General features: G+C 33.4%; 1 protein-coding gene across 1 annotated transcript; it reads left to right on the top strand.

The window, feature by feature from the left end:
- The first annotated feature begins 2,279 nt into the window (after positions 1–2,279).
- LOC136228007 (uncharacterized) lies at positions 2,280–4,110 on the top strand. The gene is made up of 2 exons (XM_066016837.1): positions 2,280–2,554; positions 3,366–4,110. Exons 1-2 carry the CDS (start codon positions 2,353–2,355, stop codon positions 4,010–4,012), a joined length of 849 nt encoding a protein of 282 aa, XP_065872909.1. The 5' UTR covers positions 2,280–2,352; the 3' UTR covers positions 4,013–4,110.
- Positions 4,111–17,538: the final 13,428 nt, after the last annotated feature.

Raw genomic sequence — 17,538 nt, 5'->3', positions numbered from 1 at the left:
ACCTTCCTCTATACCTCTACTCACTCCTATACCTACCGCTGAGTACTATAACCGAGTACTCAGCTTCTCCTTTCTATTCTTCTAGAAATGATAAGTGTTTGTCCTAAACAACAATTGCTAAGACATTTTAGATGAACGAATTCACTCTAGACTTTTACACAAAGATTGGAATTGGTGTAAGGTTTGCTTTGCTTTTCTCACAGAACTTCAAGTATGAATTTGGTCAGCGCTTCGACTTGATTGAAGACCTGCATCGAATGAAGCAATTGAGAGGCCTATTTATAGTGACACTTGAGGCACTGGTGATTTCGAATTTCGAAATAACCGTTGGAGTCAAACGGCTTCCTGTCGCTTTCACTCAATACGTGCTCAGCGTCTTCGGCCAATCATATTCTTGTATCTTCTGTCTTCGCCAGTGCTCAGCAGCTTTTCGTCAGATGAAACAGAATGTTCCCACATTTATGGCAAAGTCTTCCAGACAGCTTCCTGCGCATTCTGAGCTTTACCCAAAGTAGAAATACTTTGTCTCCAAGTTCGTTCTGTTCTACCGCTGACCTGACAACCTTGTCGCTCAACTCAGCAGCTTCGTCTTGAAGCAATTTGGTCGAAGGCTTCTCGATCCTTCTTGTTGCTGGGCTAACGCCTTACTCAGTACGACGACGTTTTGAGTCTTCTTGGGCCGTGAGGCTTTGATCTATTGACTTGGGCTTGACTTCCTCTTTTGGGCCTTTGGGCCATTTATCTTAATGTCTTATAAATCAAATAACTCAACATTGAACAAACACATTAGTATGAATAAATCAAAGCATTTAAATTTAATGTGTTGGAATATTTTTATCATTCACATAAATAATTTTGTCAAATCAAAATCATGTGGAAAGGTGTTTCAACACTAGCTTCCTCCTTATTTACAATCCTGCCACTCCTTATTTACAACTTATGCCACTCCCTATTTACAATCATGCCACCCCTTTACCATTAACCCAATTTACCCCTTATCTTTATATTTTAATTAGTTATGTAATTTGCCATTTATACAATTTGGCAATTAGGTTTTTGAGATGATATAAATACATATCTTTCTATTGTAATACTTAACTTTTTATCAATCAAATATTAATTTTCTTCAAGAAGCTTGTTAAGGTTTTCACCTTCAACAATGGGGATTTCATATTCCTATGGATTTAGTCCATAAAACCCGGGATTCACTCATTCTAGTTTAGCTAGAGAAGAAATATCTTTGTTAGTTTATGATTAAAACTTTTTAGACAAAACCGATCTGTATCACAAGTAGTGGTTTAAGCTTAAAAGATTGAGATAAAGATAAAAAATAAGATAGGAGAGTTTATTATCCCATGTATGATATGTAGTATAGACATAGAGATAAAATGATTCAATTTACTATATTAATCCTAAAATAGAAAGTATATATTAGTGTATTATCAACGTGGACTTGAATCAATTAAATTTAATCCATCAACCTAACTAGAAAAATATTTGGAACACCGTATTAAATTTTCAAAATACAAAAAATGAAATAACTTGAGAAATACTTGGAACACGATATTAAATTTTCAAAAACAAAAAATGGAATAACGAATATATTTAAGATGATAGATTAATTTAATTATTTTATTTGACATTGATACTATAATAATATACAGGCAAGCTTATGTTTATAAAAGTTCAAAGATTATTGGAGTGATTGGTGACTCATTTTCATGCTCATTTTTGCCTTTTTATTTCAAAAAATAGAGTTTTAGGTGTTTGGTTTAGTGACATCCTGTTTGCATTTTACACCTGAAAATTAGTATTTACAAAGCAGAGAATTCATGCTTTTTGGAAAATCAGCTTTTTCCAACAACAAACGACAACAAAAAAACAGTAGGTAAAACAAACAGATCTTAAAATTAATTTGAGAAATATTTGGAACAACCTACTAAATTTTCAAAACACAACAGATTGAATAAATAATAAAATTTGAGAGATAAATTAGACTTTTCCATCTAAATAAATTATTCACATGTGTTATATTATCCGTGGAGGTATAACTTTAGTGAGATAAAAGATTTATCTTTCCATTATCGTGCTCTCTTATCTCTTAAACAAACATACGATAACTCATTTTTTTTTATCACTATCCCACCTCGTACAACAAACAACCAGATAATGTATGAGCTTAGTATTTAAAAAAATATATTTTCTTAATTTTACATAATTAAAATTATTACTAGATAATTTTTTAAAAATGAAATTCTATGTAAATTTCCCATTTGGATTTTGGATCCAACTAAACTACCAAGCCGATTTATATTTCCAGTTTTCTTCTCTTCCACTCTGAGAAAAGAAGATATGGCAACCAACATCAACACCACTACCAGAGAATCTAGAAGAAGGAAGATCCTCGAAAGAGGATCAGACCGATTAGCTCTCATATCCGGTCGGTCTCGCTCTATTCCATCTCAATCCCAGGATATACCAGTTACCGACTCTTTTCAGCCGTTAAATTCGCACCTCCACCGTCAAGACCTGACTCCTCAATTCACCAACAATCGTAATCTCTCTCTCTCTATTTCTTAATTGATTTTCTGGTATTGGACGCTTACTGTCCTAAAATCGCAACTATTTCTTATCAGTTTTCATTGTTATGGATGATCTATCTCCATATCTGCAGGACTTTTTGGAGTTAGACCCTGTGTATGTATTTATGGTTATTAAACATTTCCTGCCTTCGCTTGCTGCTATTAATTGGCTAATGTAATTACTGGGTGAGATAATGAATTAGGCGTGAATTTTAGTGTGTCTCTAGGGTTGCAAATGATGGAGACCATCCTTTTTCTAGATGGGGAAATTAAAATTATTCAAATATAAATAAACATTTAAAAATTCATATAAACTACATCAGGATGGGATGGGATGGTTCCGATTCATATCTGCCTCTTGGGAATCTTTTTTCCCCATCCCACTGTGGGAAATAACTGGAGATTCTCCGTCCTTGTCCCATTTGCAATCCAGTTCGTGTCATATATTTGATATAAATATGGGTTCTGTCATGAGGGCGAGCCTTAGGTGCAACAACTTAGGTGCAACAATAAACGTTGTCGTGGTTTGAGTCTTAGTAGCTGCCTCTTGCCAAAAGAAATTGTGATGATGGTATCCTTGTGGTGGTATCCTTTCCTGGACCCTCGCTTAGCAGGGATACGTAGTGCACCAGGCCGCCCTTATTAAATGGGTTGTGTCAGACAAATTGTGTTGTATTAAACAGAGAGTGTGTTATTACAAATACCAATTGTTTCACTATATATATTTCTAGTTTTTAGAGTACAACTGGAATGCTCATTGCTCATGGGCTTGTTGATTTGCAGCTCTTCCTAATTGTGATGATGGAGAAGACAGTTATAAATTGCGAACTAACGATTCAGTTTCCGTTGTTGATGCTGGGAGCAGACTAAACAATATAGAACCTACATTGTTCACACCTGAGACAATTACACCTTCAAGAACTCCTGCTTCTGATGTTGACAAATCTTTGGCCTCATCAACAGATCAGAGGTCAAGTACACAAGCTGCAGGCGGCATGCAACTCTTAGAACAGTTGTGTTCTAATAGACTTGTGACACCAAGTCAAATAAGCTCTGCCATCGCAGCAACCGAAAGCCCCCGTCTTTTTTGTTCTGTAATTGTAGCCGTTTTTGTTGTCCTGTCATGCTTAGGTTTCCCACTGCTAGGCAGGAACACAATAAAGAGCATAATATGTTTCAGGCCCCTCTATCTTGTGTTGTTGACTAACCTTACACTTGTGCTTGCACAACTAATCTTCAATAATCAGAGAGGTTTTACAAGGATTGTTGGGGAGAATAGTGATATTCCGTCCGCAAAATATGACTGGGCTGAACAAGCAGGCAATGCGTTGGAGATAGGTTTGTTGATGAAGAAGGCACTTGATGCATTAGTCATGGATTGCAGTATATATTCAATAATTGTAGTTGCTGGCTTTTGCATTTTGCATTGACTGTTATTTTCTTAACATCTTCAGGGGCTTAATATGCAATAATTGAATATTGTTGTAATTTGGTGGTTTTATAATATGAAAGTTTTGGTCTTCAAATATCTATTTAGCTAGATTTGGGGCTCGATTCTTGCTCTTACAATGTTTGTTAGTGTAGTCTCCGTTTCTGCTTGGAATTTTTCCTTTTGTTTAATTACAAGTAATTACTTGAAGCTGTAAGAATTTTGGAGAGAGATTAGGAAGCAATTTAATTATTTGCTTGAGTTGGATTGAGAATCAATCAGAAAAATGGAAACCTGTACTCTTGGTTTTCAATAGAACACAGATGATTACAGCAGAGTATGATTATCTCTTTCTTTTGATGACCAAATCTTTCCTGGTAATTTGGTTTTTGACGTTCTGCAGAGTAAGGAAGCATTTGGAGAATTTTAGGCCTCCTTTAGTGTCTGAGCTATTAGGTGATCGTATACTTGAAGGGTGTGTAACCAATCTTTCTTTGTTGACTCTTTCAAATTCTGGCAACGTTTAGATTACAAGGCAAATTGGTTCTTGATACTGAATGTTTGCCTTTTTTTTTTTAATTGGAAGTAGACAGCTGGTGGGGTCGGACAAAGGACATCCCAACTAGGTTGGCACCCCCTAAAGACCTGCCCGAGACCAGTGCCGATTTTATTAAAGAGAAAATAAAGGAACAAAATATTCAGCAAAGAAAACTAAACAAATCGGTGCACAGGTTGCCCGATTAAGTTATAGAAGAACAGAAATCTGGGAGATTGTCCCACCAGATCGGGTCAGTAGCAGTTCTACCAAAGTTAGCTAGCGAGTCAGCGACTTGGTTACCTTTCCTGTAGATGTGTGAAACCACAACTGAGGGTCTATGGCACTGCCAGGACCCGGGCAATGGGAAAAGCAAAATATACATTATTTATATGCCCTTGCCCAACTAAAAGGAGCTTTATAGATATTAGTATTACTAGTTTTTAACGGATTCATTATTTATATGTATAGTTTATTAATTAAAATTAATTAAATATACATTTTTAATTAATATTTTTATTTTATTTTTACACAGATTCATCTTTAAAAATATAAATATTTTCTTTAAATATTACTATTTTGTTTGACTTAAAGAAAAAGAAAAACAAAATCATTTTGAATCTACTGCACATTATTATTATTATTATTATTATTATTATTATTATTATTTTTCTTCCATTTGGCCAATATATTTATCTATTAAAAAACTTTAAATATATAAATTATTCACTATATGCTATTAAAACTTTAAAAGAAAAACTTTATTAAAAACTATATTTTTAATTAGGCAAAAAAAGTATAATAAACCCCCTGAATTTTACCTGTTTTCAGTATCAAGCCTCTAATCAATTAATTTTCCATATTGAGCTATTGATAATTAATTTTTTTATGAAATTAATTTTCCATATTGAGCCATTGATAATTGATTTTGTTATGAACTTGGCATTTATTTAACTTTTTCATCGAGTTTGAGAGAGGAGAATATCAATTTGACGATTCTAATTCTGAAAATCACAAAATGGGAAAGGAGAATATCGAGTTTGGAAAAACCTACTTGAAATTAATTTCTGTAATTTCTTGTTACTTTTTACTCTTTATCTATCATAGTCAATAAACTCTTATGTTTATTTGTCTACGTCAATATAAGTCGAATCGCCCTAACAATGCATGTCGTCCAAACTCAACGGAAAAATTAAATAAGGGCTGAATCCGTAATAGAACCAATGATTAAAGGCTCAATATATATACAAAAAAATGATCAGAAGCTTAATCTTTAAAACAGGTAAAATTCTGAAACTTAAATATGTTTTTTGCCTTTTAATTATGATTATATGTTTTACCTTTTTTTTTTCCTTTTTTAACTCTCGAAATTTCCACATAGAGAGACGTGTCATTGCCTATTAATTGTGTAAAATGTACCGCTTGAACAAAGCTTAATAATGAACAACAATCAGAGGACAAAGTAATTGGAACTCCAATCCAAATAACTATTTTATCCAAAATTAATTTTCGAAATATAAAAACTTTCTTTTTGTTTCAAAAACTCCATCAAAGCTCTCAAATAAAACATTGCAAGGTCTGATTAGAATTAATTAAACAAACTTATTGAATCTAGAAATCATTATCAAACTCTGAATATAGATTAATAGATAGATTGCATCCTAGAGAATCCCATTGAAAGACCATGCTTATGCTTATGATATTCCCTCCAAATAGTGTTTCAACATAAGCTAGTTATTCAAAATTGAGTTGAAAGATTCACTGTTAAGCGATTTGTGTTTCGAAAACTTCAATTGATCGTATTCATATATCCAAACAATCTAGTGATTTGTGTTTCGAAAGAGAAAAATCATCTCCAGTTTTTAAGCTATCAGGTTTTATCATCGAACAAATAGTCATGTCAAGTGATGGCGCAAGTGAACGACTCTCGTGCGAAAAGAGATGATTGATTACAATTTAAAGTGTGTAGTTTCTTATTTAATGTTTTTTAGATATTAGGCTGTAAGGAATTTTTCAAATATTTTTTGCTAGGAGGTAATTTCAGAACTCTATGTTCTTCGCATAATAATTATTTATATTCTCTATCATATAATATATACAAATGGGTTTGCTTCTTTTTACATATTGACTGGATCTTCGTACATAAAGTTGGGCCTTCTTCTTTCAAAATTAGCATTGACATTCGGACATTTCATTGGAGATCGAATATCCAATAGAAATTGAATTAAACTGAAATTCCGAAAATCAAACATTTCATGTCACTAATTTGCATTTAGAATTAAAAAATTAGTTGAAATTTTATTCAAATCTCTTGATTGAGTATGGAATGTAAAAAAGAAGTTATTTGATTATTTATGTTTATGTAAAAAGTATAAAAAAATTCAAACCTTTTGTTAATAAAATAAATTAGGTAATTTGGAAATTAAAAAGAAAAACTGCAAATAATTTTTAACAAATTGTGATCTCCCACGACAAACAAAAGATCATTACATAAAAGAATACACTAATTATATCTAGAACCTTCTTAGGACGGTGCTTGGCCTATAAATAGGTGCCAAGACCATTCATTTGAGATATCCTTGACAACTTGATCCTTGAATCCTTGAAATCCCAAAAGCATTCAAGCGTGCATGAGTTAGTTATTGGCTATTGCAACACTTTGTAAATATGTTGCATTAGGTTGTAAAGCTTATTTGCTTGTTCAATACAATTGCTATTTCTCCCAATCCTCTTTGTATTCCCAAGTGCTTTCGGATATAACTCCCACAACTCATCAAATAGGCTTACTTAGCCGACTTTGACAGCAAGCGACTAAGTGCCGCGCGGGTTGGAAAAATAGCCCCGTGACACGTATTCTTGATATTTCAATATATTTATATCCATTGAATAAAAAGACATATTTAGGTTGAAATCTCATTTATATTAGTAAAAAGATGATTTACAACCAAAATAATCCACTATTAAAAAAAGGATATACACTATTATAGAACTAATCAACCACCGGAGTAAAACATGATACCATTTTCCTCAATATCGAGCCCTTCCTCTACCTCCATTTCATCATTTACCGGAATTAATGGCAATGGTGGCCTCTGACTCTGTCTTTTCTTAATATATTGGAGCTCCATTTTTGTTGGCATCTTTGTCACTCCAAATAAAACTTTAAGGATCTTATTATTCGTTGAAGAAATAGATGGAGTGGTGGAAGATAATGAAGATAACATTTTATCCACCTTCTTCTTTGACAATGAAGAACACACAGGTGGAGTAGAAGATAAAAATTTGGATTTACCCGGTGGTGGTGGTATCATAATTTTTCCACAGAAAATGATTAAATTATCATCTGATGAGGTACATTCTGACTTTGAAATTGAAGGAAAGGTGAAGTCTACTTCTTCAATATAATCCTCATACGAAGATGGAGAACGATCGAGTTGAAGTTGAAGGAGATGAGAGTTGCTTTCCATTGTCTTTAGCAACTCAAAATAGAACTACTGATTTTTTCTTAGTATGCGTAATAGAAGAAAAAATCAAGGGACTAATTATCAACTCATCAAATTAACTTTCATCCAATTTTAATTCTATCAGTTTCGTATCTTCTATATTAACCTATTAGATTAATACAACTATACAAAACTTTATTAATTATTTGTGTTCAATTATTTTACCAAGATTATTTAACGTGTTTAATTCAACCGTATCAAATACAAATAATTAAACTTTGTAAAATCAATTCCAGAACACAAAACTTTTAAGACGAGAGATTATACATCATTGTGTTTAATCATTTTACCAAAACCGTTTAAAGTGATTAACTAATATATCAAGTATATTTACAGTTTGCAAAATCAAATTAAAACACATACCATTACCATATCCTTTTTATTAATTATAACGATTAATAAATTTATATGGGCTGATTCGTTGTTTATAAATTTTAATTTTGTATCAATGAAATAATTTATCTAATTAACCGTATTAAAACATCTTAATTAGACAACTGAATTCAATCTACACAATTTAAAATAGACAACGATCAAAATCAAGTGGATCAATTAATTCTATATATATTAATTTTAGTTTTCTGAAAAACCCAAAATATTCAGAAAAAAGTAAAACCGAAAATCAGAGGTCGAAACTTGATTCGTCCCCGTCACGGATCGCATCCGCGACGCTGGCGGTGTTGCTGCCAAAGGGCAGCAACATAGCCGCCCATCCAAAAAGAAGCAGCAGCTCAAAAGAGCTGCTACTTCGAAGTTGGCAGCAACTCAAAGAGTTGCTGCCAACATAAACCTTTTTTTCAAATTAAATTAAAATTCTTTTAATTAAATAAAACTTTATTTAAACTAAAACTTGTTTTAAATTAAAACTCTTTTAATTAAAACCTTATATTTTAATTTCGAATATATACATATAAAACTCAGTTTATATTTACACAACCTTTTCCAAATATATATCTAATTAATCGATTCTAACCGTTTCATTTAAATCGTTAATAAAATCAAAATTTTCAAAGATTAATCGAATTAACTCTTTTAACGATTCAAACGGTTAAACCCTTAATCCACAAAACATGTATATCTTAATCTCATCTTAACCATTTATCTTTAGATTAATTAACCGAATCAAATTGATTAATTAACCTAACAATAAATCTATTCAATCTGATTGAAAACCTTTTAATTTTCATATATAAAATAACGGATTTAACGCAGGCTCTGATACCACTGAAGGAAAATAGGCAAACGTTTGGCAGCGGAAATATAAAATTTTTACCTATTTCATATTTCCAAGATCCGTTAATCGTTATTTCATATAAGGAGGGATTGAACATAAATACCTTTATGACGATCAATCTACCGTTGCAAACGAAGTGCCCACAACTTCAAAAGAGATGGAAACAGTCTACCAATCTGCCCCTATCCGAAAATACCTTCCCGACCTCCGAACGACAATCCCAACGGTGGAAACGTGGAAGAATATGTCTAAAAGCTCCTGTCCAAAAATCGCGACGATCCGACGGTTCAATCTCCGGAAATCCGCGAAATCGTGAACTGACCTGATGTAGGAGAAGCAAAACAAATTTCTCCTTTTGTATGTCTTTTCTACATTCATGAACATAACAAGACATATAAGTAAACGATTAGAATTCAACCAAGTAATAGAAATCAAGATAGATTGCCTCTAATTAATCAACACAAGATCAAGGAGAAAAAGAAAGAGATGAAATCAATTGATTCGGAAGCAAACGGTGGAATTCCATCCTCTACTGTAGTGGTCGAAATTCTCAGTCTGCGGGAGAGACTTGGGTTAGCCGAAATTTGCTAATAGGAGGGGTATAAATAACCTCTTGTATCTAAACCCTAGTTAGATAGAATTAAGTTACTTAATAAGAGTTATATTTGGAATAATACTCTTTTTATCAAATTCGTACAAAAGACATTATATTTTTTTTCACATCCCAACATATATTTGTGATTTGTTACTGATAAAATGATGTACGTGTGAAGTGTGAATGATAAGATCATGATCGAGAAGACGGTTTGATGAATTATTTCTCAAATTGACCCAATTTATCAACATTAGGGGTAAAATTGCACAATTTTAGACGTTAGGGGTAAAATTGCTCTTGGCTTTCAATGTTAAAGGTAAAATTGTATCATTTTAGACGTTAGGGGTAAAATTGCTCTTGACCCAAAATGTTAGGGGTATTTTTGCACCTTAACCCATTTTAAAAAGTGAATTTATATGTAAATTTCCCATTAGAGTTTGGTCTAGCTATAAATAGATCTTAGACTAAACCTAAGACACAAAATACTGAACAAAATCTTAAATACTGCAAAAGGCAATTGTTCTCCTTCTCTCCCTACTAAGCCGCCGCCCCCTCCATCTCAGTGTGAATTCTTAGTTCATGAAGCTATAATGATTGTTCCTCTAGTGTTGTGCAAAGCAACAATTAATAATGTCAGGGTATGGCTAGTTATCGGGGCAGAAAGTCAGCTGGAATAAGTCTCAGTTGTACGTTGGGAAGCATATTACCGCTCGACGTAGTGGTAGGCTGGCGGATATCATAGGTATTCACATGGGTCAAATTTCATTTAAATACTTGGGGGTGCCTTTATTCTCTGGTTCTCCAAGAACAGTTCATTTGAAGCAGCTCTCAGACAAAATTACAAATTCTTCCTCCCAATGGCAGGGTAGCGCACTTTCAATGGCGGGACAGGTCATATTGGTTAAATGAGTAATTAACAGTGCATTCAATCACTCATGTATCACTTATAAGTGGCCCAGGCAGCTCCTCAAGGGTCTTACTAGGCAAATAAAATTTTTTATCTAGTCCGACTCTACAACGGTACGGAAGTCGGTTGCTCCGTCTTGGGACCTATGCACGAAGCCGATGTATGATGGGGATCTTGGTCTGAAAAAACTGGATGTAATGAACCTTGCTCTTACTGGTAAGATCACCTGGGGAATACTCGCGGATACTTCTTTCTGCTTTACGCTCCTAAGATCTGTTGGGGTTTAGTGTCCTATAGACAATTGTTCCAGGATATAAACCTAATATAAATGAATTGTTCTTTATGTCATTTGTTTTAATAAGATATGGTTTTATAACTGTATGAAGGCAACCTCCTTTAAAGAACTAAACAAGTCTAATAAAAGGAAATCCCTAAGTTTATTTAAAGTGATTATAAAGTGTTCATACAAGCATGAAGTGAGACGAAACATTATAATAAACTAATAAACTTAAAACCATCCTAAGTCAAGTAATATGTTTTGAATAAGGGATTGACATATCACTGTTAAGACTTGCATGTAACAATGTCTTCTGTCGAGACAGAGAGCTGATCTCACAAGCTTCAGATATGCAGATATCTAGACAGTTACATAGATCCAATGAAAGGGGTTCATTAGGATTGGGGACCCGAGTTGAGACAACAGGATGGGTAGATTTATCCTTGTCACATGTTCATCTCATTGGTATTAATAGGTATAAGTAATCCTAAGACTCAAAAGAATGTTAATTAGTGATTCTGGATTATGGAATGTGATGCTTTGATCCTGTTGTAACACGATCCATAACAGAGATGACTCTGGGGTGTGAACGCCAGACGTTGGGTATCACAGGAAGTAATTGCAGGATAGTTATACATTGGATTGAGCATTTGTCACTCCTGATAAATGGGAGATACGTCCAAGCATCGCTTGTGGAAGACTTAACTCTAAATCCTTGCAAGGTGATAGCTTAAGACTTGAAATGCAGATTTCACTTAACCTATCTAATTGGGGTTAACTCGGTCTGTACAAGTAAAATGAACATCTCGCTATATATGACTTGACATTGCCCATAGTCATAAGATTCTGTTCAAGGATGTAGTTGATGAAGGATCGAATTATACTGTAACTAATATGGAAAGGTCAACGACGGAATCAACCTGTCTTCTTATAGCTCTAGGGGAATGTTTCGGATCTGCCAATCACAGTTCGCGTACTCATTCCGTTATGCAAAGATTAAATATAATTATAAGGAATTAATTTAATAGTTGTATACGGCTAGAAGCAATAAGAACCTAATGGGTCACACATAAGACTTGGAGCCCAAAAGAGAAAGAGATATTAATTTATTGATGGAAGCCCAACTGAGTCCACTGAGGCCCAGTAGCATAGGGGGGGGGGGGCGATTTTATGTAGATAAAACATAAAGGAATTAATTTCATTTTGCAACAATTATAATTGGATTATGATTGCGAATTAAATTGATTATATGATAAATAAGTTAGGAGGTTTACAACAACAATAACAACAACAAAGCCTTAGTCCCGAAATGATTCGGGGTCGGCTAACATGAACCATCATATAAAACCGTGAAAATCAAGTCATGTCAGCGACACAGATTTGCTCCCTCCACTCCGTCCTATCCACTACCATATTTTCCTCAATTCCCAATAAACTCATAAGTTAGGAGGTTTAATGAGATTAAATTGCTTCTATTTTTTTTTTTTGAAATAAAATTGCTTCTATTATTATCCTATCAATAAGTTATTATTATCTTTATATTTAGATATAATTATAGATAATAATAACAAGAGTATTATTCCAAATATAACTCTTATTAAGTAACCTAATTCTATCTAACTAGGGTTTAGATACAAGAGGTTATTTATACCCCTCCTATTAGCAAATTTCGGCTAACCCAAGTCTCTCCCGCAGAATGAGAATTTCGACCACTATAGTAGAGGACGGAATTCCACCGATTGCTTCCGAATCAATTGATTTCATCTCTTTCTTTTTCTCCTTGATCTTGTGTTGATTAATTAGAGGTAATCTATCTTGATTGCTATTACTTGGTTGAATTCTAATCGTTTACTTATATGTCTTGTTATGTTCATGAATGTAGAAAAGACATACAAAATGAGAAATTCGTTTTGCTTCTCCTATATCAGGTTAGTTCACGATTTCGCGGATTCCCGGAGATTGAACCGTCGGATCGTCGCGATTTTTGGACAGGAGCTTCTAGACATATTCTTCCACGTTTCCACCGTTGGGATTGTCGTTCGGAGGTCGGGAAGGTATTTTTGGATAGGGGCAGATTGGTAGACTGTTTCCATCTCTTTTGAAGTTGTGGGCACTTCGTTTGCAACGGTAGATTGATCGTCATAAAGGTATTTATGTTCAATCCCTCCTTATATGAAATAACGATTAATGGATCTTGGGAATAGGAAATAGGTAAAAATTTTATATTTTCGCTGCCAAACGTTTGCCTATTTTCCTTCAGTGGTATCAGAGCCTGCGTTAAATCCGTTATTTCATATATGAAAATTAAAGGGTTTTCAATCAGATTGAATAGATTTATTGTTAGGTTAATTAATCAATTTGATTCGGTTAATTAATCTAAAGATAAATGGTTAAGATGAGATTAAGATATAAATGTTTTGTGGATTAAGGGTTTAACCGTTTGAATCGTTAAAAGAGTTAATTCGATTAATCTTTGAAAATTTTGATTTTATTAACGATTTAAATGAAACAGTTAGAATCGATTAATTAGATATATATTTGGAAAAGGTTGTGTAAATATAAACTGAGTTTTATATGTATATATTCAAAATTAAAATATAAGGTTTTAATTAAAAGAGTTTTAATTTAAAACAAGTTTTAGTTTAAATAAAGTTTTATTTAATTAAAAGAATTTTAATTTAATTTAAAAAAAAAAGGTTTATGTTGGCAACAACTCTTTGAGTTGCTGCCAACTTCGAAGTAGCAGCTCTTTTGAGCTGCTGCTTCTTTTTGGATGGGCCGCTATGTTGATGCCCCTTTGGCAGCAACACCGTCAGCGTCGCGGATGCGATCCGCGACGGGGACGAATCAAGTTTCGACCTCTGATTTTCGGTTTTACTTTTTCCTGAATATTTTGGGTTTTTCAGAAAACTAAAATTAATATATATAGAATTAATTGATCCACTTGATTTTGATCGTTGTCTATTTTAAATTGTATAGATTGAATTCAGTTGTCTAATTAAGATGTTTTAATACGGTTAATTAGATAAATTATTTCATTGATACAAAATTAAAATTTAGAAACAACGAATCAACCCATATAAATTTATTAATCGTTATAATTAATAAAAAGGATATGGTAATGGTATGTGTTTTAATTTGATTTTGCAAACCGTAAATATACTTGATATATTAGTTAATCACTTTAAACGGTTTTGGTAAAATGATTAAACACAATGATGTATAATCTCTCGTCTTAAAAGTTTTGTGTTCTGGAATTGATTTTACAAAGTTTAATTATTTGTATTTGATACGGTTGAATTAAACACGTTAAATAATCTTGGTAAACTAATTGAATACAAATAATTAATAAAATTTTGTATAGTTGTATTAATCTAATAGGTTAATATAGAAGATACGAAACTGATAGAATTAAAATTGGATGAAAGTTAATTTGATGAGTTGATGTGATTAACCTAAATATTACATAAGTATTTTATGTAATCAACCAATTAAATTTATTTAATTGAGTCTATGTATGTTTGGAGTTATGGACATATTTGGACCATCTATTTAGTCTTTTGGTATTTTTGAAATAGGGCCTGCGAGTCCTGCCTATCTACTATCTATTGTAATTTCTCCTCTCATCTAATTCCCTTCAAGTTAATTGAAGTTTTCTTTAGTAGTATAGAAATTAATATGTAATTTCAAGGCGCCATGGAGAAGACGGAGGACCTAAAGAGAAATATGTAATAGTTAGTATTTCCCTAGGTTTGGCCTTTTATTCCGTCTCTGGCTCGACGGAATAATTTAGATAATATGTCCATAACACCAATGTTTGTGTCTAATGTATGCTAAAGCAAATCAAGACTAAGTTAGATTATGAGACTTAAAATAAAAATCCCTCACTAATTAAAAGTTAAGTAAATAAGCAAGTTATTAAAACCGGTTGCCCCTCCCTAATATTATAATTCAGCCGGTAGTACTGGGGGCCTTTGGGTTGTTGAGCAAACTCAAGCTCGGGGTCTTATGGTAACACCTGAATTATCGAAAATCGTTCTTTCATGAATATGGGGTAATACTTAAATTAGATTATGATAATTGGATGGGCAAACCCATGTTATCATAAACTAATGGGCAATATGGTTGGGATTAATATGAATAGCATATTAGTTACTAATGTGGTTAGTAACCCAATAACCTAGGAATCATATTAAAGATGTGATTGATTACATGAATCTACCTAACGAATGAGACTAGCTTGTTGAGCAAACTCAAGGTGAAATTTTAGGAGTTAGGATCCTAGCTCACTAAAGGATTTGTGAAATTCTTCGAATTAATATGGAGGGCTATTAATTTGGCAAAATAGTGGGAGCAATTTAAAATGAATTAAAAGACCTATAATTTTAAATTGATATACTTTAAAGCAAATGAATAAACATACGTCACTCTATCTCACTCTCAAGTTAAAGTAAATACTCTGAATCATCATATCTAAAATGGATCTACATAATATTTTAACCGATAACAAATTGAATAGTTCAAAATTCATCGACTACTTCGGCAAACTCAAAATTGTTTTGAAAAGATTGGACATGCCGATGCCCAATGCCCTAGTAGATGATGCTCCTGCCAAAAGGATTGATGTTTGCTGGAAGCACCAATCAGATGATGAACGTACAAGATGTATCACACTTGCAGCTATGGCACTTTGTGTCAAGACGATTGACTACATCACTGAAACTTTCTAGTATTAGATTTGAATTAAGTGTTGACTTAGTTCTGCAGATTTATTTATAAGCTCATCATGAATAAACTCAAAGACCTCTATAGAAGAGCTCTTGAATATGCTCAAGTCAGTTGAGCCCAAATCTTAAGAAAGTGATGTCAGCACTTGGTATTGAGGGATCTCACGAGAGAAAAGGGAAGTTTCCCAATTCTAAAGAACCCAAGTCAATAAAAGCAAGTAGGGAATGCCACCAACATGGTAAGGAAATGGAAGAAGAACTGTAAGAAGTACTTAGACTCTCTCTAGAAGACGGGTCAGGATGGTGCTTTTACATTTGGAATTAAAAGATAGATAATTCAACCTACTTGTGGGAATGTCACCTAGGCCATATAAACGAAAAACACATGTTCAAGCTTCATCAAGAATGAGCTTATAAACTCAGTTGATTTTTGAATTAATGGACACATGTAAGTCTTGTTTAAAGGCAAAGATGACAAAGACACCCTTTAGCAATAAAGGAGAGTGTGTATCAGACACTCTAGGACTAGTACATTCAGATGTAGTTAGTCATATGTCAACACAAGCAAAGAGAAAGGTTCAGTCACTTCATTAGTTTCATAAGATGATCATACCAGATATTGATACATCTTATTGATGAAGCATAAGTCAGAAGCTTTTGAGAAAGTTCAAATGATTCAAACAAGAAAGACTATTTCGATTAGATCGAGGCAGAGAATATTTTTCAAATGTTTTCCTGAATTATCTAAATGAATATGGATTCATTAACAATATGGACTCCTCCGTATACACCACGATGTATCTGAAAGGAGAAATTGTACTCTTTTAGATATAGTACAATCCATGATGAGCATAACCTCTCTTCCAAAGATGTTCTAGGGCTACACCTTGGAAACCGCCTTATGTACCTTAAACCGAGTATCCACAAAATCTGCCAGTTCTATTCCATTTGAATTGTTCATGGAAAAAGAAACCCAGTTTCTCTTTTATGAGAGTTAGGGGTGGTCAGCATATGTTAAACACATAACATCAGATAAGTTAGATTCTAAATCTAACAAATACTTCTTCATTGGATATCCGAAACAAAAGTAGGATATTACTTCTATCATCCAGATGATCGAAAGTAACAGTATCCAAAGACGCTATACTTCTAGAGAAAGAGTTTCTTCTAGAAACACAAATAGAAAGCGTAATTGAACTTAATGAAGTTCAAAAGGAAGGATAGGCTGAAATAGCGGAAGCGATGGTGGAACACGAATCTGTCTCACAAGATGAGACACTGGTGACATTACTAACTCATAGGTCTGGTCAAGTTCATCAAAATCCCTAAGAGATTTTGGATTTCTAGTGGGAGCCGATGAAATCCCAAAGAGATTTGGATTTCTAGTGGGAGACAACGAAGAGGTTCAAGTATTAGACGATGAACCTACAGCTTATGAGGAGACTCTTGCAAACCTATACATGTAAACTAGTGGGAGCTCATACGAGCCTTTACATGTAAACTAGTGGGAGCTTGGTCGTTTACTTAGTATGAAATTTCGATGATATTCTACTAATGGGAACGACATAGCTACACTGCAATTGGTGAAAATTTTGGTTATCGGATAAAATTCTCCATAATAGACTTAGGAGAAGCAGCTTACATCTTAAAGATTAAAGATCTAAGATTAAAAGGCTGCTTGACCCCTCCCAGTCTAAATGCATTGACAAAGTGCTCAAAGCGTTTTCGCACTAGACCTAACATCATTGT

This window comes from Euphorbia lathyris, chromosome 4 (assembly GCF_963576675.1).
Source record: "Euphorbia lathyris chromosome 4, ddEupLath1.1, whole genome shotgun sequence".
In the NCBI taxonomy this organism is placed as follows: domain Eukaryota; kingdom Viridiplantae; phylum Streptophyta; class Magnoliopsida; order Malpighiales; family Euphorbiaceae; genus Euphorbia; species Euphorbia lathyris.
The sequence above is the reverse complement of the archived record's forward strand: the minus strand, read 5'-3'. Positions and strand labels throughout refer to the sequence as shown.

Bases quoted from the DNA above. Each gene is read 5' to 3' on its own strand.
- LOC136228007 (XM_066016837.1), top strand. From the start codon at position 2,353: ATGGCAACCAACATCAACACCACTACCAGAGAATCTAGAAGAAGGAAG. The intron at 2,555-3,365 runs GTAATCTCTCTC...GTTGATTTGCAG, and splicing joins TCCTCAATTCACCAACAATC to CTCTTCCTAATTGTGATGAT.